This window comes from Hemitrygon akajei, chromosome 8 (assembly GCF_048418815.1).
Source record: "Hemitrygon akajei chromosome 8, sHemAka1.3, whole genome shotgun sequence".
Taxonomy (NCBI): domain Eukaryota; kingdom Metazoa; phylum Chordata; class Chondrichthyes; order Myliobatiformes; family Dasyatidae; genus Hemitrygon; species Hemitrygon akajei.
This window is the reverse complement of record NC_133131.1, coordinates 10,724,236-10,750,265: the sequence shown is the minus strand read 5'-3', so window position 1 is coordinate 10,750,265 and position 26,030 is coordinate 10,724,236. Positions and strand designations below refer to the sequence as shown.

At 48.3% G+C, this 26,030-nt stretch overlaps 1 protein-coding gene across 1 annotated transcript in view; it reads right to left on the bottom strand.

Moving 5' to 3' along the window:
* Positions 1 to 26,030, bottom strand: part of nxn (nucleoredoxin) — a 160,555-nt gene that overhangs the window by 37,827 nt on the left and 96,698 nt on the right. Inside the window, exon 5 of the mRNA XM_073053221.1 lies at positions 14,432 to 14,538. Within this exon, the coding sequence (XP_072909322.1) occupies positions 14,432 to 14,538 (107 nt within the window). The remainder of the gene's footprint in view (positions 1 to 14,431; positions 14,539 to 26,030) is intronic.

Genomic DNA, 26,030 nt, shown 5'->3' with positions numbered 1-26,030 from the left:
AATGCCAGCACATTGTTTCTTTGATTCAGGGCTCAAAGCTGCTCATAAATGTGGTCTGACTAATGCCCGATAAAATCTCAACATTGCATTCTTATTAAATTCTAGTCCTCAAAACGAATGCGAACATTGCATTTGCTTTCCTCAGTACCAACTCAACCTGCAAGTTAACCATTGGGAATCCTGCACCAGGACTCCAACGTCCCTTGCACCTCTGATTTCTGAATACACTCCCCACTTTAAAAAAAGTCTACACCTGTCTTCCTTCTACCAAAGTGCATGACCATACACTACCCTACACTGTATTCTATCTGTGACTTCTTTGCCCATTCTCCTAATCTGTCCAAGTCCATCTGCAGACTTGCTGCTTCCTCAACATGACCTGTGCCTGTATCATCTGCAGACTTGGCCACAAAGTCAATTCCATGGTCCAGAACATTAACATCCAGGGTGTATAACGTGAAAAGTCACAGAACCAACACTTTGGTCATCGCTGATTACCTGGACTCTGAAACAGGTCCCTCAATCTCACTTAATTTACCCCCGTCATTAAACTGTTAAAATGTATGAACTAAGACATGCTATTTCTATACAGAAAATAACTAGTCAGATACAGGTATTTACCAATTGAAAACTTCGTGCATGTTGAAATTCCTTATTTGCATAATCAATCACCAATTACAATACAGGAATTGATAGCCAAAATAATCTACACATTAAAGTGCTAATAATACACTAATAATACTTCAGAATTAGTAAAATAACTTTCCAATAGGAAATGTCACCCTAGAATTCTTTACTTGAATCCTTGTCTTGTCTTGGTATGCTGTTGCACGAAAGGAGCATCCATCATTAAGGACCCCCACTGCCCACGACATGCTCTTTTCTCACTGCTGCCATCAGTAAGGTAGTACAGGGGCCTCAGGACTCGCACTACCTGGTTCAGGAACAGTCACTACTCCTCAACCTCCAGGCTCTTGAACCCGGAGGAGGGAATAATTTCACTCATTTTCACTTGCCCCATCACTAAAATTTTTCCACAACCAATGGGCTCATCTACAAGGACTCTTCATCTCATGTTCTCAATATTTATTGTTGATTTATTTACTATTTTGTGTTTGCAGAGTTTGTTGCCTTCTGCACTCTGATTGAACACTGAAGCTGGGCAGTTCTATGATGGTTATTATTCTATGGCTTATCGGGTATGCCCACAGGAAAATGAATCTCAGGGTTGTATATAGTGACATATATGCACTTTGAAATGGCCTGGCCCCGTTCTGTGCACAGGGACGCTATGCTCTTCAATGATCTCTCTTCCACCTACCAGCCTGCACATCTTTGGGATGTGGGAGAGAACCTTGGGGGGGCGGGGGAAAACACACAGACTCCACATCGACAGCACCTGAAGTCACGATCAAACCTGGGTCACTGGAGCTGGCCCACCCTTCCGGACAGGGCACCCGGTATCTCTCTGCTAAGTCTCACACAACACAATGCCAAAGCTGAGTGGATCTTTATCAAACACCTTTATTCTTTATTCCAGGAAACTCACCTCCACTCCCACCAGGAGACTTCCAACACACCTTTTACAAAGGATTCTTTTTATACACAAGAACAAGGTGAGGTTACTATTTCCACTGAACACAGTTCTTCCGATCATCAATCAACACGTTTGTGGTGGTCTGCCATCTGCAGTTGACTCATCTCTGCTACTTTCTTAAGGCTGATTTATAGTTGTTCGTATTGGCTACGCCACAGCCTATGCCGTAACCGTGATTTTCACTTCTGCGTCGCTCTATGCCATAGCGAGCATGCATTGGTGAGCACCAAGAAACTAGTTGGCGGTGGGGTTTCTATGCCACTGTGTTGAGTTTCTTTGTGAGAGACATGGACGAGGAAATGCATTTCAAACATTTTCGTGTGTTGGCAGGTAGATTTGACGATTTGGTTAATCTATTTCGCATTGGTGTACAGACATGGCGGAGTGGAAGCAACCGGAAATGAGTAGGAGGAAATGCGATGCTACCAAGCGGACCAATCACAGTTGTTGCGGTCTGCGTTGCCATGACGTGTGAGTAACTTTTCTGGAGAGGTGCACGTCACCCTACAGCGTAGGGTACGCGTTACCTACAGTGTTGATGCAATGCACAAGTATAAATCAGCCTTTACTCTTGCACCATGTTCAGTACATTGCGTGCTTGTAGTCACATATTCCTTTAGTCAACACATTTCTTACAGTTTCTTCTTGTTACCTTAATCACACTCATATACTGCAACCTATCAGCTTAGCACTCTGGGGTGATACAACTCCATTTTATCACATCGATTGATTACAAAAACAACACAGTTCAATACATACATGGGTAAACATAAGATGGGCTGAACAATCTATTTTAATGACGTAGGTTCCTTATAAAGCAAACCCTGCAGCCGTCACTTCAATCTCCAATCTCGCCCATCCCAGTCTCCCCTTTAAACCGATCAATCACCCTTTGCCCCGATATCTCGACCAGAAACATCCGCAAATCTTTTCCCTCTCTACAGATGCTGCTTGACCCACTCAGCTCTTTCTTGTTGCTCCTGACTCCAGCATCGGCAGCTGCTTCTTGTGCCTCCTGTGGTTAAAGGCAGCCTCTTGTGTTAGCACGGGAGCTGAACGTTGCTCCGGGAGTTCACCCGAACATCGGTCAGCAGCAAGGCCAGCTGGAATCTGTCCTGCCTCTCTCCCCCAGCCATGTCTCACAGAGAAGTCACACAGACAACATGGCAGTGTTGGTTCCTGACACTTTTGTGATCCAAAGGTTCTTCAGAAGTCAAGAAAGAGGCCCAAGATTTGTTGATTATGATAATTTTATTAAATGTTACAAGAGAAAGAAGAATGAGAAGCAGCTTCAAGAGATGAAAGAAAAAGACCGTATCAAAAAAGATTCGTGATCTTCTCATACTCAGTTTAGAGAGAACAGAATTCCACTGATAAGAATTAACCTACTGTACACTTAGTGGCTACTTAATTCTCTACTTCCTAGACCTAATAAAGTGAACACTGAGTGTATGTTCGTGGTCTTCTGCTTCTGTAGCCCATCCACTTCCAAGGGTTGAAATGTTGTGCGTTCCGAGATGCGCTTCTGCACACAGAGATACTTATGGAGGGATGGGTTAGTAAGTTTGCTGATGACACAAAGGTTGGGGATGTTGTGGATAGTGTGGAGGGCTGTCAGAAGTTACAGCGGGACATTGACAGGATGCAAAACTGGGCTGAGAAGTGGCAGATGGAGTTCAACCCAGATAAGTGTGAAGTGGTTCACGTTGGTAGGTCAAATATGATGGTAGAATACTGTATTAATGGTAAGACTCTTGGCAGTGTGGAGGATCAGAGGGACCTTGGTGTCCGAGACCATAGGACGCTCAAAGCATCTGCGCAGGTTGACTCTGTGATTAAGAAGGTATATGGTGTATTGGCCTTCATCAATCATGGAATTGAATTTAGGAGCCGAGAGGTAATGTTGCAGCTATATAGGGACTCTGGTCAGACTCCACTTGGAGTACTGTGCTCAGTTCTGGTCGCCTCACTACAGGAAGGATGTGGAAGCCATAGAAAGGGTGCAGAGGAGATTTACAAGGATGTTGCCTGGATTGGGGAGCATGCCTTAAGAGAATAGGTTGCGTGAACTCGGTATTTTCTCCTTGGAACGACAGAGGATGAGAGGTGACCTGATAGAGGTGTATAAGATGATGAGAGGCATTGATTGTGTGGATAGTCAGAGGCTTTTTCCCAGGGCTGAAATGGTTGCCACAAAAGGACACAGGTTTAAGGTGCTGGGGAGTAGGTACAGAGGAGATGTCAGGGGTAAGTTTTTTTTACTCAGAGTGGTGAGTGCTTGGAATGGGCTGCCGGCAACGGTGGTGGAGGCAGATACGATAGGGTCTTTTAAGAGACTTTTGGATAGGTACATGGAGCTTAGAAAAATAGAGGGCTATAGGTAAGCCTAGTAATTTCTAAGGTAAGGACATGTTTGGCACAACTTTGTGGGCCGAAGGGCCTGTATTGTGCTGTATGTTTTCTATGTTTCTACCACCATGGTAACACTTTCTTATTTGAGTTACTGTCACCCTCCTGTCAGCTTAACCAGTCTGGCCATTCTCCACTGACCTCTCTCATTCACAAAGCAGTTTTCTCCCACAGAACTGCCGCTCACTGGATGCTTTTTTGTTTTTTTTGCACCATTCTCTGTAAACTTTAGAGACCGTGTAAAAATCCCAGGAGATCAGCAGCTTCTGAGATACTCAAACCACCCTGTCTGGCACCAACAATCATTCCACAGTCAAAGTCACTTCGATCGCATTTCTTCCCCATTCTGATGTTTGGTCTGAACAACAACTGAACCTCTTGACCACGTCTGCGTGCTTTTATGCATTGAGTTGCTGCCGCATGATTTGGCTGATTAGATATTTGCACTAACGAGTGGGTGTACAGGTGTACCTAATAAAATGGCCACTGAGTGTATAAAATAGCCAGATTCCTGTGGAGTGACACCTGATACTGAAAACAAGGACACGTACATTTGGCAAGACCGTGGGTTTTAAACGTCGACCGTACTTTTCTCCACAGATGCTGCCTGGCCTGCTGAATTCCTTCAGCATTTTGTGTGTGTTGCTCGGATTTCCAGCGTCTGCAGACTTTCTCTTGTTTGTGACATGTGTATTGGTGATTGGATGCGCTGGGGGCAGCCCACAAGTGTCACCCTGCTTCTGGTTGTTAACACAGCACGCACACAACTTATTAACCCTGACCCCTGTCTTTGAACTGTGGGAGGAAACCAAAGCACCGGGAGGAAACCCTCACGGTCACAGGAAGAACGTACAGACTCCTTACGGACAGCAGTGGGAATTGAACCCCAATTGGTGATCGCTGGCGCTGTGAAGTGCTGCGCTAACCACTATACTACAGTGGAGCCATAGGGGACAGTAACAGGCCTTTTGGCCCATCTGATCTGGGGCTGTTCATCAAGCACCCACTGACATAACTAGCGCCGGCCACTACTCTACTGTGCTGCCCCTCAGGGAGCGAGGGATCACTGGGCTGCAACTACACGTTCACACAGGCAAAACGTGGCATTATTCATCCAGCTCAGAGGCAGTTGAAAGCTGGGTTAAGAAGGAAACGTGAAATGTTGAATTCCATGGAGCTGAGTTCAGAGAAAGCAGAACAGAAGAGGAGGAGCCTGTGGGAGCAGTGAGTGTGCCACGCCACAGCTCATACTCTGTAATATAACGTAAGAATCTGAAGAATCCTGTGGTAATTAAGATTCTGGAGTTCATGTACACTCCCAGTGTCGATGATCAAATACATTCGAGGTTTGGAAAAAAAAACCACATTACAAATGGCTGTTATACTCTCGAGGGCAATTGGGAGAACTACTTTAGGAGGGGCTAGGGACAGGAGATCTGGTTACAATTACAAAGTGGTGTTGAAAACAAAAGGCGGTGTGTGAGTGGGCCACACAGATTCTGTCACACCAGGTGACAAGACGCACCAACAGTCCATAGATCAGAAAACGTCACAGCGTAGGAAGCCATTCAGTCCCTTGCCCCTCTGCAAGCCCCTTTTTCGTGGAACGAGGACCCTAGGTTGACAGTGGAAATGGTGTGCCGGCCACCACAAATTCCCACCTGCATAAACAACCGGATAACCAGTGTTCAAGCAACACACACAAAATGCTGGTGGATCGCAGCAGGCCAGGCAGCATTTTGTGTGTGTTGCTTGAATTTCCAGCATCTGTAGATTTTCTCATGGATAACCAGTGTTAGTGACAGCGAATCGGGGATAAATAAGATTCATGAACGTTCAAAATTCAACGTTGTTAATTGTCATTCGTCAGTACACGGTGTAAAGGAGAACAGTAAGATTGTTACTCCGGATCCAATGCAGCACAAAAAACACAATAGCATAATAAACACAACAGATATCAATACAGAGAGTGCCTATAAAAAGTATTCACCCCCAGAAGTTTTCACATTTTATTGCTTTACAACATTGAATCATAGTAGATTTAATTTGGCTTTTTTTTTGACACTGATCAACAGAAAAAGACTCTTTTGTGTCAAAGTGAAAATAGATCTCTACAAAGTGATCTGAATTAATTATAAACATAAAACACAAAACAATTGATTGCGTAAGTATTCACCCCCTTTTATCATGACACACCAAATCATCAATGGTACAACCAACTGGTTTTAGAAGTCATATGACTAATTAAATGGAGATCTGTTTTTGGAGACCTGTGTGCAGTCGAGGTGTTTCAATTGAATGTAGTAAAAATACACATGTATCTGGAAGGTCCAACTGCTGGTGAGACAGTATCCTGGCAAAATCTACACCATTAAGATAAAAGAACTCTCCAAACAACTCTGCAAAAAAGTTATTGAAAAGCGCGAGTCAGGAGATGGATACAAGAAGTTAAGTCAATCATCAAGAAATGGAAAGAATACGACATAGTTGTGAATCTGCCAAGAGCAGGTCGTTCTCAAAAACGGAATGACCATGCAAGAAGTGGACTAGTGAGGGAAGCCACCAAGACACGTCTGGAGGAGTTACAAGCTTCAGTGGCTGATTTGGGAGAGACTGCGCATACAACTGTTGCCCGGGTGCCTCACCAGTCACAGCTTTATGGGAGAGTGGCAAAGAGAAAGCCACTGTTGAAAAAACTCTCATGAAATCTCGGCTAGAGTTTTCCAGAAGGCACATGGGAGACTCTGAAGTCAGCTGGAAGAAGCTTCTGTGGTCTGATGAAACCAAAATTGAGCTTTTTGGCCATCAGACTAAACATTATGTTTAGTGTAAACCAAACACCACACATCATCAAAAACACACCATTCCTACCGTGAAGCATGGTGGCGGCTGCATCACCTATCTTCATATCGTCTGCAAACTTTGGAACAAAGCCATCAATTCCATCATCCAAACCATGGACATATAAAGTAAAAAGAATCGGTCCCAACAAAGACCCCTATGGAACACCACTAGTTATTGGCAGCCAACCAGAAAAGGTTCCCCTTTTTCCCCCACTCTTTGCCTCCTGCCAATCAGCCATGCTTTATCCATGCTAGAATCTTTCCTGTAATACCTTGTGCTCATAGCTTGTTAAGTAGCCTTGTGTGGCACCTTGTCAAAGGCTTTCCAAAAATCCAAGTATATTACATCAACTGATTCTCCTTTGTCTATCCTGTTTATTATTTCTTCAAAGAATTCCAACAGATTTATCAGGCAAGATTTTCCCGAGGAAACTAAGCTTACTAAAGCCAATTTTATCATGTGCCTCCCAGTACCCTAAGATCTCATTCTTGATAATGGACTCCATCTGGTCCAGTGGACTTATCTACCTTCAGATCCTTCAGTTTCCCAAGAACCTTCTCTCTAGTCATGGTAACTTCACACACTTCATGACCTCTGACACCTGGAGCTTCCATCATACAGTGAAAAACTCATGCAAAATGTCCTTGTCCCCCATTACTATCTCTCCAGCATGGTCTTCTAGCAGTCTGATATCCACTCTTTTACACTTTATGTCTGAAGAAACTTTTGGTATCCTCTTTAAGATTATTGGCTAGCTTACTTTCATATGCCATCTTTACCTTCTTAATGACTTTTTTAGTTGCCTTCTGTTGGGTTTTAAAAGCTTCCCAATCCCCTAACTTTCCACTAGTTTTTGCTCTCTCTCTGGCTTTTATGTGCTGGCTTTGACTTCTCATTAGCCACGGTTGTGTCAACTTTCCTGTAGAGTACTTCTTCCTCTTTGGGATGTATATATCCTGTGCCTCCTGAATTGCTTCCAGAAATCCCAGCCATTGCTGCTCTGCCATCATCCCTGCCAGTGTTCTTTTCCAATCAATTCTGGCCAACTCCTCTCTCTTGGAACTCCCTCTGTAATTCCCTTTACTCCACTGTGATAATGATACATCTGACTTTAGCTTCCCCTTCTCAAATTCCAGGGTGAATTCAATCACATTATGATCACTTGTCCCTAAGGGTTCTTTTACCTTAAGCTTCCTAATCAAATTCTGGTTCATTTCACAACACCAATCCAGAGTAGCAGATCTTCTAGTGGGCTCAACCACGAGCTGCTCTACAATGACATCTCGTAGGCACTCTAGAAATTCCCCCTCCTGGAATCCAGCACCAACCTGATTTTCCCAATCTACCTGCATATTGAAGTCCCCCGTGACTATTGAAACATTGCCCTTTTGGCATGCATTTTCTATCTTGCGTTGTAATTTGTAGACCACATCTTTACTACTATTTGCGGGTTTGTATACAACTCCTGTCAGGGTGTTTTTACCCTTAGCTCTACCAACAAAGATTCAACACCTTCTGACCCTATGTCATCTCCTTCTAATGACTTGACGTCATTTTTATACCAACAGAGCAATGCTGCCACCTCTGGCTTCCTGCCTGTCCTTTTGATACAACGTGCATCCTTGGACATTAAGCTCCCAGCTTTCACCCATGACTCAGTGATGCCCACCACAACATACCTGCCAATGTGCAACTGTGTTACAAGTTCATCTATCTTTTTCTGTATACTGCGTGTATTCAAATATAACATCTTCACCCTTTTCGATTCTGTCCACATTTTACGTTCCAACTCATTGTGTTGACAGCAATTTTGCCGTATCAGTGGCCCCAACCTTTCCTCACTACACATTGCCTCTGTTTGTAAACCAGCTCCCTCATCTTCACCACTATCAATAGCGAGGAGGTTCGATTACCCTATCGAGTGATTTTTGTATATTTTCCAGCTAATGGACAAAACTGACATCTGTAAAAATGGAAACTCGCTCATGACTTGGGGTAATCCTGCTCTATCTGCTCACTTGACGTAATCCAACCATCCAATGGAAAGTGGACTTGCCTGAAACGTTGACTGTTTACTCTTTCCAATACATGCTGCCTGGCCTGCTGAGTTCCTCCAGCGTTTTGTGGGCATCGCTTTCCAGCATCGGCAGATTTTCTCTTGTTAGTGATCTAATGCAAAGGGTCAGTTTAACAGCCTTGTCTTTGTCAGCAGAGCCTCTGATTCCACTGGGTCCTCACAGAAAGCAGACTTAGCAATTTTTGTTAACAAATTCAAAACCCTTGATTTTAGACATGAGGGAATAATTTTAAGGTAATTGGAGAAAAGTACAGGGGTGATATCAGAAGTACTTTTTTTTCCTTTCACTGGTTGGTAAGTGCATGGAACTTCAGGGTTGACAGAGGCAGAAATGTAAGAGACTCTCAAATGGATGACAGAAAAATAGAGGGCATTGTAGGAAGGAAGGGTTAAATTGATCTCCGAGGAGTTTAAAAGGTCGGCAGAACATTGTGGGCCAAAGGGCCTGTAGTGTTCCATGTTCTGCAACTCCAGAAAGATGTTTTACAACTCTTAATGACTTTTTTCATTTATTCCTTCGTAGGACTTGAACTCCATTTATTGTCCATCCCGTCCACAACCCTTTGCCTCCCTGAACTAAAAAGCTTGCAGACCCTTCAATACAGGGTTAAGAATTGATCGCATTGGAGGTGCAGATGGGCGGACCATGTTGGGGGGGGGGGGGGTGTAAAACAGCAGGAAATTTTCCACTGATGGGCACCCGATAATTTCACGGTCTCCATCGCTGGGCTCACTTTTGATTTCCACAATCATTAAATGCGCTGTCATGGCGGAATTTGAGCTCATCCCTCAGTACTTGGTCAGTAATTGAACCACAATTCCAGATACACAACCACTATATAACCAGGGTGGGCTTTCTGTCTTCCTTGGGTTATAATTATCTTATTAAAAACTCTAACCACCAAAGTTAATAACATATCATTCAAGAACCCAAGGGAGTAGCTTGTTTGAGCAAATCATTCCACCCCAGAGTCAGCTGGCATCAACTCCATCCCACATTCAACGGTCCCTGCAGCTTCACTGCCGCTTTGAATACACTGACCCTTCTCCTCCACTTCCACTCGTCCCAGGGCAGTACAGTAGTGTAGCAGTTGTCATAACCATTACGGTTCAATTCCCGCCGCTGTCTGGAAGGAGTTTGTACATTAGGTGTACAAAACCATGAGGTGTGGTGATTGTCTGATGATGACAGGAAGCCTGGGCGAGAGAGTTTCCGAACTGGAAAAGCCATTGCCCTGGGGCAGTTCCTCTCTCTCGACCTCGGAAGCCCAGGTCCAGTGGTACGAACAAGCCTCACAAACTGGGGTCTTCTTTGGTTGCAGTGGAATACCTTGACGTCTTCTGAGCCTTGTCCTGCCCTTCGCTCTCCATGGAGCATTGCAATACCACCTTCCTCACCGTTGGATCCCACTGTAACTCTTATCCACCCAATCCACCGGAGCTGACTTCACATGCTGGGACAGGCAACCATTAACTGTATAGATGGCATTCGTTAGTCTCGAGAGACCATGGATGTGTGCCTTGGAAAGTTTCCAGGGCGCAGGCCTGGGCAGGGTTGTATGGGAGACCGGCAGTTGCCCAAGCTGCAAGTCTCCCCTCTCCATGCCGTCGATGTTGTCCAAAGGAAGGGCAAGGGCCGATACAGCTTGGCACCGGTGTCGTCGCAGAGTAATGTGTGGTCAAGTGCCTTGCTCAAGGACACAACACGTTGCCTCAGCTGAGGCTCGAACTAGCGACTTTCAGATCACTAGATCACCAGCGCCTTAACCACTTGGAGTAAATCCACGCAGGCTTTTCCCTGCTGAGATTGGGAGAGACTTGAACTGGAGGTCATAGGTTAAGGGTGTAAGGTGAAATATTTAAGGGCAACTCTTCACTCAGTGGTGCCAGCACGGAACAAGCTGCCAGTGGAAGTGGTGGATACAGGTTCATTTGCAGCATTTGAGAGAAGTTTGGATCAGTACATGGATGGGAGGGGTGTGGAGGGCTATGGCCCAGGTGTGGGTCAATGGGACTAGGCATGGATTAGATGGGCTGAAGGACCTGTTTCTGTGCTCCATGGCTTTCTGTGACACCACAGCATGGTGACACTCAAGGGCTGCCCAGAGCCGATCCTTGTTGGTCGCTGTCACAAAATACGACACATTTCACTGTATGTTTCAATGTACTTGTCAAATAAAGTTAATAAAGCTGATATTAAATTTCAGCTCCCTGGGAGAAATGCACACCAACAGCAATTCCTACTCTACTCAGACCAATTGGGATAACAAAACCATAAAGCATAGTTACAAAATTAGGCCATTCAGCCCATCGAGTCTGCTCCACCATTCCAACATGGCTGTTTATTTTCCCTCTCAACCCCATTCCATGGTCCAACGACGAGCAATACAATAGGAAAGCAGGCCCTCTGCCCATCGTTGGCACCGACTATCAGGCAGTTACAGTCATCATCCTTTTGTGCAGTGTCGTATAACATGGACGATCATGGTCTTTCCATGACCATGACTGTTCTTGGCAAATTTTTCTACAGAAGTGGTTTGCCAATGCCTTCTTCTAAACAGTGTCTTTACAAGATGGATGACCGCAGCCATGATCAATACTCGTCAGAGATTGTCTGCCTGGCGTCAGTGGTCGCATAACCAGGACTTGTGATCTGCACCGGCTGCTCATACGACTGTCCACCACCTGCTCCCATGGGTCACATAACCCTGATCGATGGGGGTGGGTGGGGTAAGCAAATGTCACACACCTGGCCCAAGGGTGACCTGCAGGCTAGCGGAGGGAAGGAGTGCCTCACACCTCCTCTGGTAGAGACGCACCTCCACCCCATCATCCTAGTAGTTAGAGTAAACCTGTTAAAAATAATCTACTAATGCTTCTTACCCTCTCCCCCCCCCCACCCCCACACACCGCCCTGCACTGCTCGGAGGGCAGCCCTTCAGCGGTGCGTTGGAGACATCAGAAAGGAGGTTCGCTGACCACTGCCCCCCCCCCCACCTCGCTAAAGTCCCTTTGTACTGCAGGAAGGCCCTGACCCTTGCGGTAGCTTTATTTAATATTTGCCGCATTCACAGGACGTGGATTTACAAAATCACGATGGGCATACACAGGGTGAATGCAACACAGATTTTTTGCTATGGAAAGGGAGTCAAAAACTAGAAGGCAGAGGTTAAAAGTGAGAGGGGTGAGATTTAAAAGGGGCAACTTCTTCACCCAGAGGGTGGTCAGTATACGGAACGAGCTGTTGGAATTAGCGGTTGGGGCAGTTACATTAACAATACGGTAGTGTAGCGGTCAGTGTAACGCTTTACAGCGCCAACAACCCACGTTCAATTCCCGTCGCCATCTGTGAGAAGTTGGGACTGTTCTCCCCTTAACCATGTGATCTCCAGCTCCTCAGAAAACAAGCAACCACGATACAGAACATTTTGCCTGGCCCAGTAGACCCCCAGACCTCACAGGGCCCGTGGGGGGGGGGGGGGGCAGGGAAAGGGAAGCCGTACCCAGGTTTACACCCCACCCCCGGGGCAGCCCAAAGCCAAGGTGGCAGGCTGGGATCCTAGCGAGGGGCCTGTGGCGGTGCGAGGAGATCAGTCTCCCCTGCACCCCACATGTGGGCACACAGTGGAAGGAGACAAATGTCAGCACACTCACACAGGCACACCTGGGCTGTTACTTTACACCAGAGCAACATGTCTGAGACAGAGCCTTCTGGGCAGGAGCCAACAAGCCTCGTGGGCTCTTTTGCTCCCACAGTGGCTTCCTCAGTTGCTCCACCAGCGTGGTTGGTCACCGCCTGTGTACAGACCCTCCAAAGCACCACCTCTTCCAGTAATCCCCACTCCCCATCCCACAACCATCATGGTCCTGAACCAGCACAGATAACTTCACTCACCTCAACCCTGAACTGGCTCCACGACCTACAGACTGTGTCAAGGACTCTACGACTCGTGTTCGCAGTATTATTTATTTACATTTTTTTAATTATTTGCACGATTTGTCTGCTTTTGCACATCAGTTGTTTGTCTTTGCTATTTATAGATTTTCATAAATTTTATTATACGTATTTTTCTGTAAATACCCGCAAGAAAATGAACATCAAGGTGGTATAGGGTGACACATAATTGCTTTGATGAGAAAGTTACTCTGAACCCCTCTACCTTACTTCCATCTCACATCCTGGATACTTCAGTCAAGTACTTGGAACTTTATCAGGATTGTAATGGAAAAGGGCAGAAGCCAGAACGAGGTGGTCTCACCTACCAGCTGCCAGCTTTCACTTCTCTCCCTCTCCCCATCTTCTTTATCTGGCTTCTGCCCCCTTCCTTTCCAGTCCTCATGAAAGGTCTTGGCCTGAAACGTCAACTGTTCCATGGATGCTCCTCGACTTCCTGAGATCCTTCAGCAATTTGGATGCGTTGCTCAGTACTTTTAAGAGAACAATTTACCAAACAATTGCTGGGTGCTCCCGAAGCGGCCTCCTCTACGTTGGTGAGACCCATCGTAATTTAGGGGACTGCTCTAGCCTAGCAGCTCCACACCATCCGCCACAAGTGTGACTTCTCATTGGCCAAACATTTTAATTCCAATTCCTGTTCCCATGTGTCCTCTTGTGCCAAGATGACACCACCTCAGGGTGGAGAAGCAACACCTTATATTACATCTGGGTACCCTCCAACTTGATGGTGTCAATATTAATTTCTCCTTCCAGTGAACATATTCCCCCCCCCCCCATCCTCTATTCCTCATTCTGACCTTTTACCTCACCTACCTATTACTTCCCCCTGGGTCCCCTCCTCCTTCCCTTTCTCCTACTGTCCACTCTCCTCTCCTATCAAGATTCTTTCTTCTCCAGCCCTTGACATGTCCCACTCACTTGGCTTCACCTATCACCCTCCAAGCTAGCCTTCTTCACCCCCCCCCCCCCCCGCCCCACCTTTCCACTCTGGCGTCTTCCCCATTCCTTTCCAGTCCTGAAGAAGTGTTTCGGCCTGAAACCTCGACTGTTTGTTCACTCCCATGGACGTTGCCTGACCTGCTGAGTTCCTCCAGCATTTTGTGAGTGTTAACTCGACAGAAAGAAAGTTATCTATTCCCAGCTAGCTGCAATGTTGAAGAAATTCTGGTGCTCCTGAAAGTGCGCCAGAGGGATACAGCACAATACAGGGATGATTCTGTTTGCTTTTTGGAGATGATAATATTTACCCCAGAGACATTCAGAACACTGGCATTTTATACAACACAGAACAGCAGAACGCTAAATCAGGCTCTTCAACGCATGGTGCCTGTGCTGAGCATGATCCGAATGGTCCACGTGTCTATGTAAAAGCCTCACAAGCAACACATCCTAAACTACTCTTTCGAGGCACCGAGCGCAGTCCACCACACTGGTGCTTCACGCTTTCAGGGAGAATGGGAACATCGGGCTGGAAACAGAGCACACAAGCCTCTCGAAGCTGACATGCACACAGAGGGAGCAGCGCATTACCGGTCCCAACTCGTACCTTGTATGTCAAAGTGTCGGTTGAGCCGAGACCTTCTGGTTTCATCAGTGTACGGGACAGCTGTCCAAGGCATCTCACTGAAATACTGTTTGTAGGAATCTTCTGACCTGTGGAGGGAGAGTAAGCAGTCAAAGTTCAAGCCCTGAGGTACGGGGAGGGAGCTTGTTTTTACGTTGCAGTGTAGGACAATGAAGGGTATCCGGTTGGGCGGGACCCAGCGGAGACTAGCGGCCTGTACGACAGCCAATCAGAACAATGCATCGGTCCAGCGTGAACGCAAGTACTCGACAGGAACAACACTCAACTGCGCGCTGATGACGTCACCTTGACTGGTAACAAAACATTTGCGGCCTAGCCTCCAGGCTTGGCGATCGACCCTACAGGCAAGCACTCGACCCCAGCAACCAGCCTTCTTTTTCATTTCAGTGAAGGGTGACCCTACTAAAATCATGAGGGGCATGTATAGGGTGAATGTACCCAGTCTTTGCCCCAGGGTTGGGCAATCAACAACTAGAGGGCATAGACTTAAAATGACAGGAGATAGATTTACCAATTTACTGAAAATTGGTTTATTAGTGTCACATTTATTTATTTACTGAGATACAGTGTGGAATAGACCCCTTTGGCTCTTCGAGCCATGCAGCCTAGCAATCCTCCCAATTTTAATCCTAACCTAATCACAGAGCACCTTCCAATGAAAAACTAACCTACTAACCGGTAACGTCTTTGGACTGTGAGGGGAAACCGGAGCACCTGGAGGAAACCTATGTGGTCACGTGTTTGTCCTCACATGGTAACGAACCCGTTACAGACAGCGGCGGGAACTGAACCTGGGCCCGTGCCACCCTAAAGGTACCGTAGATAACTTTGTTCTGCACGGCACCCGTGCACATCATTTCACCGCATCTGTAGAGTTATAGAGCATGAAAACAGGCCTTTCGGCCCAACTGGGCCCACGATGACCACCAAGATATCCCAATCAAGCTTATCCCATTTGCCAGAACTTGGGCCATGACCTTCTAAACTAGGGATTCCCAACCTGGGGTGCATGGAACCCTTACTTAATGGCATTGGGCCACGGCGTACACAAGGTCACAATCTGAGCTTTCTCCTATCTACGTAATCATCCAAGGTACACAGCACGTTATATCATAATGCAGAATGTTGTGCTACAGTTACAGAAAACGCGCAGTAAAGGCAGACGGGGTCAAGTGTGAGGTCCAGAGTTCATCTCGTAAAAGGTGTGTAAAACCATGAGGGGCACAGAAAGCGTTGATGTGTGTACCCCCCCCCCCCACCCCCACCCCGAGGTTGGAGAATCAAGAACTAGAGGGCAAAGGCTTAAGGGGAGAGTTCGTGACTGCCTGTTACACTGCTGGTGTTTAGGGCAGCAATGACGGTCCCTCATCTCTGTCTCTCCCACACAGATATAGGGTTCCTTATTGCTGCTTCCCTAATCACTTTTTTGACCAGTCAGGGTTGTTAGGCCTGAGCTGAAAGATGAGAGAGGAAAGAATGATTTTATTTAGAAATACAGCGAGGAACAGGCGCTTCTGGCCCAATGGGCCGTACTGACCAGCAACCCACAGATTTGACCCTGGCCCAATCACTGGACAGTTAACAATGACCAATTAACCTACTTCCCAGCACGGCTGTGGGAGCACCCAGAGGAAACCCAGGCACTCACTTTAATAGGGGCGACTTCTTCTCCTACAGGATGGTGAGTAAATAGGATGAGCAGCCAGAGGAAGTGGTTAAACAACATTTAAAAGGTATTTGGACAAGCAGATGGAGAGGAGAGGTTTAAGAGGCAGGCAAATGAGACAGGTTTAGATGGGAATCTGGGTCGGCATGGACCAGATGGGCCGAATGGCTGCATGACTCTTTGACACTGATCTGACTTGCAGGAGGTGGCATTCCTGAGGATAAACAGGACACAGATGCTGGCACCAGAGCCAGAGTCTGTCAGCGAAGGATTCAGGGAGAGATTTACAAGGTCAATGGTGAGGTGTTTGTTTCTACAGCTCGGTGGATATAGAGTTAGGAGGCAAACTCGCAGGATACAGGATGCCCATGAGGTTTATGTTGAAACTTGTGAATTCTCTGCTCCAGTGGCCTGCAGACACTTGCTCACCGAGTACGTTGCTGACTGTCAATGCTTGGGACACCAATCTGGAGGGGAAAAGGATATGAACCAGCTGCAGCTCGCTGAATGAAGGGGGATGTTGGGCAGATATGCCAACCCGTCTCGAGAGTCTGGTCTGACTGGCTTGGAGGTCTTGCAAGAGGAAATTTACGCAAGGAGTATCGTCAAAGGGCAAGCTGCGACCTGACTTGTAACAAGTTTGTCTCGGGTGATCCAGTTGCCAAGCCATCTTAATTCAACCCCAGGACAGGAAAAATCTGATGTTTATAACTACAATCAGTGGTTATAAATACAGGCACCAGACTTGGAGCAATGCCAGAGATAACTGTGCACTTGGCTTTAGTTTCACAAGTGTCAGTCAGTCACCCAGGTCACGCTCTCTTCTCGCTGCTGACAGAAGCCTCAGATCCCTCACTACCAGGTTCAGGGCGTTATTACCTGCAACCATCAGGCTCCTGAACCAGTGTGGGCAACTTCCCTGACAACTCTGGACTGATTCCACAACCGACACACTCACTCTCAGGGACTCTTTACAACTTGTTCTCAGTGTGATTTTGATTTGCACAGTTTGTCTCCTTTTGCATGTCGGTCGTATTATTTATGTATAGTTTTTCTGTAAATTCTGTTTTATTTCTTTTTCCTCATAAATGTCTGCAAGAAAACGAGTCTCAGGGAAGTATATGCTAGCATGTATGTATTTTGATAATAAATTTACTTTGATTAGAGGTGGCTTGTCACATAGACAGACACTGCGTTGTATCACTCACTGGCTGTACACTCACTAACATGCCCGAGGACAAAGACAATGAATGCAAACACCACCCCGACTTGCTATTTGTTACAATGTAGGAAGTGGCCATTCAGCCCATGAAGTCTATACTGACCCTTAGAATAATCCCACCGGTCACATTCTCCATGCAACCTATTCTCTTTCACATGCCAAAGAACTTACACACTGGGAACAACTCACAGCGTACAATCAAACCGAGGGTCAAAGCGAACGGATGCGATATGGAGTCAGAGGGAGGTCGAGGCATGTTTGAGGAGAAATTGGAGCAAGGTGGAGGCATGTTCAACATGGAGTCGGGGCTTGCGAATCGGAGAAATGTCAGAGCAGAGGAGGGGCAATTCAGGGCCCGTTCACCTTAACTGGGAGCGAGGTTTGATCGATCGACCACTGAGCCGATTTAGAATGGTCAGGCACGGGGTGTGGTGACAGGGTCCAGGTCCAGCGCACATCAAGGCGACAAGGCCTGGGTCCTAGAGGGAGGAATAACCCAATGTTTGGACCATTTAAACACTCGGCCAGACCAGGTGTTGGGACCAGAGGAGAAAGTTGGGCTGGTTCTGCTAGCTGATCTGCAATGTTCACTCCACTCTTTGCACTGAGGCTGAGGCTGTGGGCCTGCTCAGGCTGCTCTGGGCTCAGGAACAGTTATGCTGCTATGTGCTGAACTGAGGCTGAGGCTGTGGGCCTACTCCAGGCTTCGTGTCTGAGGACTCACTTTCATTTTAAATGCTATTTCCTTACTTTTGTTTGCGCGATTTGTGTTTTCCCACCTCTCTCTCTCTCTCTGCGCATTGAGAGTCTGTCGATTATTTTTCATGGGTTATTTTGGGTTTCTTGTTTTGTGGCTGCCTGCAAGGAGACAAATCTCCAGGTTGTATAATGTACACATACTTTTATAATAAATATACCTTGTACGTTGAACAGACTTCAGCATCTGCAGTCTCTTTTGCCTCTAGTGTTATTTACAGTTCTAAGTCCCTATTCTTATATTCTATCTGTTCCAGTTCCTGAACAAGTCCCCGTTCTTATATTTTATATATATGATGCACCATCAATAACTCACGCCGAGACTTAGGAAGTGAGATATCGGCTTTTATTGACTGAAGAACACACTACATCCTGGGGAAATGAGGGAGAGCAGCAGGCCACAGTCGCCTTTATACAGGGGTCTGTGGGAGGAGCCACAGGGGTAGTCAGCAGGGTCTTGGGAGGAGCCACAGGAGCAGTCAGACAGGTATATCTAGTTCACCACATTCACCCCTCCTTTGTTTAAAAAAAAATTCCCAAGTATATTTACAGGTTAAGTCGATCAGGTGGTCGAATCGTTCGCTGCGATCTACGGAGCTCCGGCTGCAATTGCACAGGAGCCGGAGGTGATGACGGCACAGGTGCCGGAGGTGGTGTGTGCTCCGAAGGCGGAGAGTGGGTTAATTCTGTCCCAAAAGGAGGTGTCAGGGATCCCTCGCGTGTGAGCGAGGGCCCTGGAACATACGCATACGGAGTCTGTGTGGGGCACGGTGCGCGCGGAGTCACTTCGGGTACAGGGTGCAAAGTTACCGTGGAGTGCTCGGGGTAGTGGTCTGCTGCTCCGGCGGGCGCCAGGTCGCGGACAGAGACCGTGTCCTCCCGCCCATCAGGCAAGACCACGTAGGCATACTGGGGATTAGCATGCAGGAGGTGAACCTTCTCGACCAGTGGTGAGTACTTATTACTCCTCGCATGTTTACGTAGCAGCACTGGCCCCGGGGACGTCAGCCAAACTGGCAGGGTGGTCCCAGTGACAGACTTCCTGGGAAAAGAGAATAAGCGTTCGTGAGGGGTGGCATTAGTGGACGTACACAACAGGGAGCGGATAGAGTGGAGTGCCTCAGGGAGGACCTCCTGCCATCGGGAGACCGGCAACCCTTGTGACTTAAGGGCTAAAAGTATGGCCTTCCACACCGTGGCATTCTCCCTCTCCACCTGGCCATTCCCCCGGGGATTATAACTCGTGGTGCGACTAGTAGCTATGCCCCTAGCAAGCAGGAACCGGCGCAACTCGTCACTCATAAAGGAGGACCCTCTATCACTGTGGACATAGCAGGGATATCCGAACAGTGTGAAGAGCTGGCGCAGGACTTTTATGACCGACGTGGTAGTAGTGTCGGGGCAGGGAACGGCAAAGGGGAATCGCGAGTACTCGTCAATAATACTGAGAAAGTAGACATTGCGGTCGGTGGAGGGAAGGGGGCCCTTAAAGTCAATACTCAGTCGCTCAAAAGGGCGGGTGGCCTTGACAAGCTGCGCAGTGTCAGGACGGTAGAAGTGCGGTTTGCACTCAGCGCAGATCTGGCAGTCCCTGGTCATCGTCCTGATGTCCTCCAGGGAGTACGGCAGGTTCCGGGCTTTAATGAAGTGATAAAACCGGGTGACCCCCGGGTGGCAAAGTTGGGCATGAAGGGCATACAGCTGGTCGAGCTGGGCACTAGCACACGGTCCCCGGGATAGGGCATCAGACGGTTCATTGAGCCTGCCAGGCCGGTACAGGATATCGTAAGTATAGGTGGATAGTTCTATTCTCCATCGCAAAATTTTATCATTTTTGATTTTGCCCCGCTGTTGGCTGCTGAACATGAACGCAACCGAGCGCTGGTCGGTCAGCAAGGTGAACCTTCTGCCGGCGAGATAGTGCCTCCAGTGCCGAATAGCTTCCACTATGGCTTGGGCTTCTTTCTCCACCGTGGAGTGCCGAAGTTCAGAGCCTTGAAGGGTACGGGAAAAAAACGCCACTGGCCTGCCTGCCTGATTGAGGGTAGCAGCCAGCGCGACGTCAGAGGCGTCACTCTCTACTTGGAAGGGAATGGTCTCGTCTACCGCATGCATCGTTGCTTTGGCAATGTCCCCTTTAATGCAGCTGAAGGCCGCGCGGGCCTCGGCAGAGAGGGGAAAGGTGGTAGACTTGACCAGGGGGCGGGCCTTGTCTGCGTAATGGGGAACCCATTGGGCGTAATAGGAAAAAAAACCCAGGCACCGCCGGAGGGCCTTGAGAGTAGTGGGAAGAGGGAGTTCTAACAGGGGGCGCATACGGTCGGGGTCAGGGTCAATGACCCCGTTCTCCACGACATACCCAAGGATAGCGAGTCGTGTGGTTCTGAACACACACTTGTCCTTGTTATAAGTCAGGTTCAAAGCATCGGCCACCTGGAAAAAACGTTGGAGGTTGGCGTCATGGTCCGACCAGTCGCGACCACAGATGGTGATGTTATCTAGATAGGGAAATGTGGCCGTCAGTTTGTACTGGTCCACCATCCGGTCCATCTCCCTCTGGAAGACCGAGACCCCATTTGTGACACCAAACGGGACGCGCAGAAAGTGATAGAGCCTGCCACCCGCCTCGAAGGCGGTGTAGGGGCGGTCCTCTGGGCGGATGGGGAGCTGGTGATAAGCGGATTTCAGATCAATTGTCGAGTACACCTTGTACTGAGCTATCTGGTTGACCATATCCGCGATGCGGGGTAGGGGGTACGCGTCAAGCTGCGTGAATCTATTGATGGTCTGGCTGTAGCCCACAACCATCCTATTTTTCTGCCCAGTCCGAACAACGACCACCTGGGACCGCCATGGGCTTGTGCTTGGCTCAATGATCCCCTCCCTGAGCAGCCGCTGCACCTCTGAATGAATAAAGGCCCTGTCCCCCGCACTGTACCTCCTACTTTTAGTTGCCACAGGTTTACAGTCGGGGGTCAGGTTGGTGAACAGCGATGGGGGAGGGATCTTGAGGGTGGAGAGGTTGCAAATAGTGTCAGCAGCACAGCTATCGACATGGTGCTGGGCGGGATGTGGGGTTCGGGGTGTATGTGCGTGTGGTAACGGAGTATATGGCGAAGTCCCACCAAACTGAGGATTCCTGACAGTGAGTGGTGGGTGGGGCCCGTCATATGCCATAGTCACACTTTCGAGATGGCTCTGGAAGTCCAGCCCCAATAGCACAGGTGCGCACAGTCGAGGCATGACCAGGAACGCAAAGTTCCGATATTCTGTGCCCTGCACCACCAATGTCGCTACACAACCCACCCGGATGTCTGTGGAATGCGACCCTGAAGCCAAGGTGATCTTCTGACGGACCGGCCGTGTCACGAGTCCGCAGCGTTTCACTGTGGCCGGGTCAATAAAACTCTCAGTGCTGCCCGTGTCAAACAGGCAGCTAGTCCTGTGCCCCTCCACCAGGATGTCCATCATCGACCTTGCGAGCTGGTGCGGGGCGCTTTGATCGAGGGTCACAGAAGCCAGCGTTGAACGGGGCGTGTCGGGGGCGGGGCCTGGTGACGCCGGCAAAGATGGCCGCTCACATCCGGGCATGCAAGATGGCGGCTCCCAGGTCGCACACGGGTAGGTAGGGGCGGGGCCTGGTGACGCCGGCAAAGATGGTTGTCCACATCCGGTCATGCAAGATGGCGAGTCGGGGGCGGGGCCTGGTGACGTCGGCAAAGATGGTTGTCCACCTCCGGTCATGCAAAATGGCGGCCCCCAGGTCTCAGACGCGGCGCTGCTCGACCCCGGGCGCGGTTTAGATTTACAGACCTTGGCGAAATGGCCCTTCTTCCCACAGCTGGAACACGTCGCTTCGCGCGCCGGACAGCTTACCCGGGCATGTTTCCGAAGCCCACAAAAGTAACAGAGTTTCGTACCTGGCGAATTCGTGGGGTTTGAGATACCGCGACTGGCAGCGGCGTTGGCGAATTCGCTCGGAACCGGGGAATGGCTCGGTTGGACTTCTTCGGCGTACAGTTGCGCAGCCTCTATCGAATCGGCCGTCTCTATCGCGGAGCGTAAGGTAAGATCAGCTTTTTCCAGCAGCCGCTGGCGGATACACACTGACCGAACCCCAGTCACAAAAGCGTCTCGGACCAAGAGTTCCTTATGCTGTTCCGCTGTGAGCGCTTTGCAGTCACAGTCCCGCGCTAGGGTCAGTAACTCGCGGAAAAATTCAGCAGTCGACTCCGTAGGCCGCTGTTTTCGCGTTGCCAAGCGGTGCCGTGCATAAACTGGATTTACTGGCCGCAGGTACTGTCTTTGGAGGGCGGCAAGCGCCTCCTCGTAGGTGGATATGTCCCTGATGAACGAATAAACTTTTGGGGCGACCCTCGAGAAGAGAAGTTTGTGCCGAACAGCCGAGTCGGTGGCACGAACCTCCTCTAAGTACGATTGGAAGCACACCAGCCAGTGTTCAAAGGCTAGAGCTGCTCCAGGGTCTCGGGGGTCCAAGTCTAGGCGTTCTGGGCGTAAAGCGGTTTCCATGTTGTAACTTTCAGTCAATAAAATTGATGCACCATCAATAACTCACGCCGAGACTTAGGAAGTGAGATATCGGCTTTTATTGACTGAAGAACACACTACATCCTGGGGAAATGAGGGAGAGCAGCAGGCCACAGTCGCCTTTATACAGGGGTCTGTGGGAGGAGCCACAGGGGTAGTCAGCAGGGTCTTGGGAGGAGCCACAGGAGCAGTCAGACAGGTATATCTAGTTCACCACAATATAAAACATCTGATAATATGCACTTCAGACTTTACCATGGAGACAATAAAATGCATTTGAACTATCTGGGAATACAGATACATAATTCATTGAAAGTGGTGTCAGAGGTAGATAGGGATATGCAAAGAGAGATTTTGGCATGTTGGCCTTCGTAAATCAATGTATTGAGTACAGGAGATGGGATATCATGTTGAAGTTGTACAAGATGTTGCTGAAGCCTGGTTTGGAGTATTGTATGCAATTTTGTTCACCTTCCTACAGGAAAAGACGTAAACAAGATTGCTGGGTCTGGAAGGCCTAAGTTATAAGGAAGGATTGAATAGGATAGGACCGTATTCTTTAGAATGTAGAAGATTGAGGGGTTATTTGATAGGGTAATTGCAAGCAGGCTTTTCCCACTGAGATTGGGTGACACTACAACTAGAGGTCATGGGTTAAGGGTGAAAGGTGAGAATTTTAAGGGGAACATGAGGGGAAACATCTTCACTCAGAGGGTCCTGAGAGCATGGAACGAGCTGCCAGCATAAGTGGTCCATACGAGCTCAATTTCAACATTTAAGAGAATCTTGGATAGGTGCATGGATATCAGGGGTATGGAGGGCTATGGTCCTATTGCAGGTCATTGGGAACAGGCAGTTTAAATGGTTTCAGCACGGACTAGATGGGCTGAAGAGCCTGTCTCTGTGCTGTACCTCGCTATGACTCTTATTCAATTCTATTGCTTATTTAATCCTCACACAGAAGCCACAATAGCAAGACCAGAGGTATAATGAGTCAGATCTTCTGCTGCCCCAAGAATGCTTGTTGTCCACACTGGAGTGAGAGTGTCAATGGTCTTTAGAACCATGGAATGTTAGAGATCTAACGTGTTCTCAACGTAACAATTGAGGGGGATAGGAAGTATGAAGAGAACGCTTGTGTAGGGTTGAGACCAAGAGAAACTGACATCTGCTGATGTTAGCCGCCGAGACTGTGTGGGGAAGGCTGATCTGTGAAAGAGATGTAACTGAAAAAAAGAAATGAACCCAAGGACATACATGTACTTTGAAAATAAATTTTCTTCACTTAGATCAATACCCTCCCCTGGTGCTGACAGAAAATTGGACAACTACATTCAATCTGACAGTCCCTGGCCGACCATATGTCAGAATCTACAGACAACGTCAGCCGTCTGCAGGGAAAGCCACTCCCTAGGGATCACCTTCCAGAGCTTTGCTTGCATCTGGAACTTATCTCTGTATAACAGCTTCGAAGGAAGAAAGCTGACAAAGCTTCAAAGCCCCACTGGTGTCCAGTTCAGGGTACGACATTACAGGCATGATTTACTTGAATTTTTCCAAGGAACTGGTTGGCACGGTGGTGCCTTGGTGGAGCTGCTGCCTCCCAGTGACAGAGGCGTGGGTTCAACCCTGACTTCTGGTGCTGTTTGTGTGGAGTTGGAATGTTCTCCTTACGATCACGAGAGTTTCCTCGCACATCCCAAAGACGAATGGTGAGGACTGGCTCATGAACCTCTGCTTTCCTCCTCCTGAGGTCAATAATCAGCTCCTTGGCCTTGCTGACAGGGAGTGAGAGGTTGTTGCCATGGTGTCACTCAGCCAGGTTTTTCAGTCTGCCTTGTGTGTGCCAATTCGTCACCACCTTTGCCAAGTCACTTCTATTGTCATTTCGACCATAACTGCTGGTACAGTACATCGTAAAAATGAGACAACGTTTTTCAGGACCACGGTGTTACATGACACCATACAAAAACTAGGCTGAACTACGTAAAAAGAAGACAACACAGAGAAAAAAACCACAACAACTACACTATAGACCTACGCCGGACTGCATAAAGTGCACAAAACAGTGCAGGTATTACAATAATTAATAAACAAGACAATAGGCACAGTAGAGGCCAGTAAGTTGGTGTCAGTCCAGGCTCTGGGTATTGAGGAGTCTGATAGCTTGGGGGAAGAAACTGTTACATTGTCCGGTCGTGAGAGCCCGAATCCTTCAGTGCCTTTTCCCAGGTGGCAGGAGGGAGAAGAGATTGTATGAGGGGTGCATGGGGTCCTTCATAATGCTGTTTGCTTTGCAGATGCAGCGTGTAGTGTAAATGTCCGTGATGGCGGGAAGAGAGACCCTGATGATCTTCTCAGCTGACCTCACTATCCGCTGCAGGGTCTTGCGATCCGAGATGGTGCGATTTCCAAACCAGGCAGTGATGCAGCTGCTCAGGATGCTCTCAATACAACCCCTGTAGAATGTGATGAGGATGGGTGGTGAGAGATGGACTTTCCTCAGCCTTTGCAGAAAGTAGAGACATTGCTGGGCTTTCTTTGCTATGGAGCTGGTGTTGAGGGACCAGGTGAGATTCTCCACCAGGTGAACACCAAGAAATTTGGTGCTCTTAACGATCTCTACCGAGGAGCCATCGATGTTCAGCGGGGAGTGGTCGCTCCGTGCCCTCCTGAAGTCAACAACCATCTCTTTTGTTTTGTTTACATTAAGAGACAGGTTGTTGGCTCTGCATCAGTCCGTTAGCCGCTGCACCCCCTCCCTGTAAGCTGATTCGTCGTTCTTGCTGATGAGACCCACCACGGTCATGTCATCGGCGAACTTGATGATGTGGTTCGAGCTGTGTGTTGCAGCACAGTCATGGGTCAGCAGAGTGAACAGCAGTGGACTGAGCACACAGCCCTGGGGGACCCCATGCTCAGTGTGATAGTGTTGGAGATGCTGCTCCCGATCCGGACTGACTGAGGTCTCCCAGTCAGGAAGTCTAGGATCCAGTTGCAGAGGGAGTTGTTCAGGTCCAGTAAGCTCAGCTTTCCAATCAGTTTCTGAGGGATGATTGTGTTGAATGCTGAACTGAAGTCTATGAACAGCATTCGAACGTACGTGTCTTTTTTGTCCAGGTGGGTTAGGGCCAGGTGGAGGGTGGTGGCAATGGCGTCATCTGTTGAGCAGCTGGGATGGTACGCAAACTGCAGGGGGTCCAATGAGGGGGGCAGCAGGGTCTTGATATGCCTCATGACGAGCTTCTCGAAACATTTCATGATGATGGATGTAAGTGCAATGGGACGGTAGTCATTTAGGCAGGACACTGAAGACTTCTTTGGCACGGGGATGATGGTGGCAGCCTTGAAGCACGTTGGAACGGTGG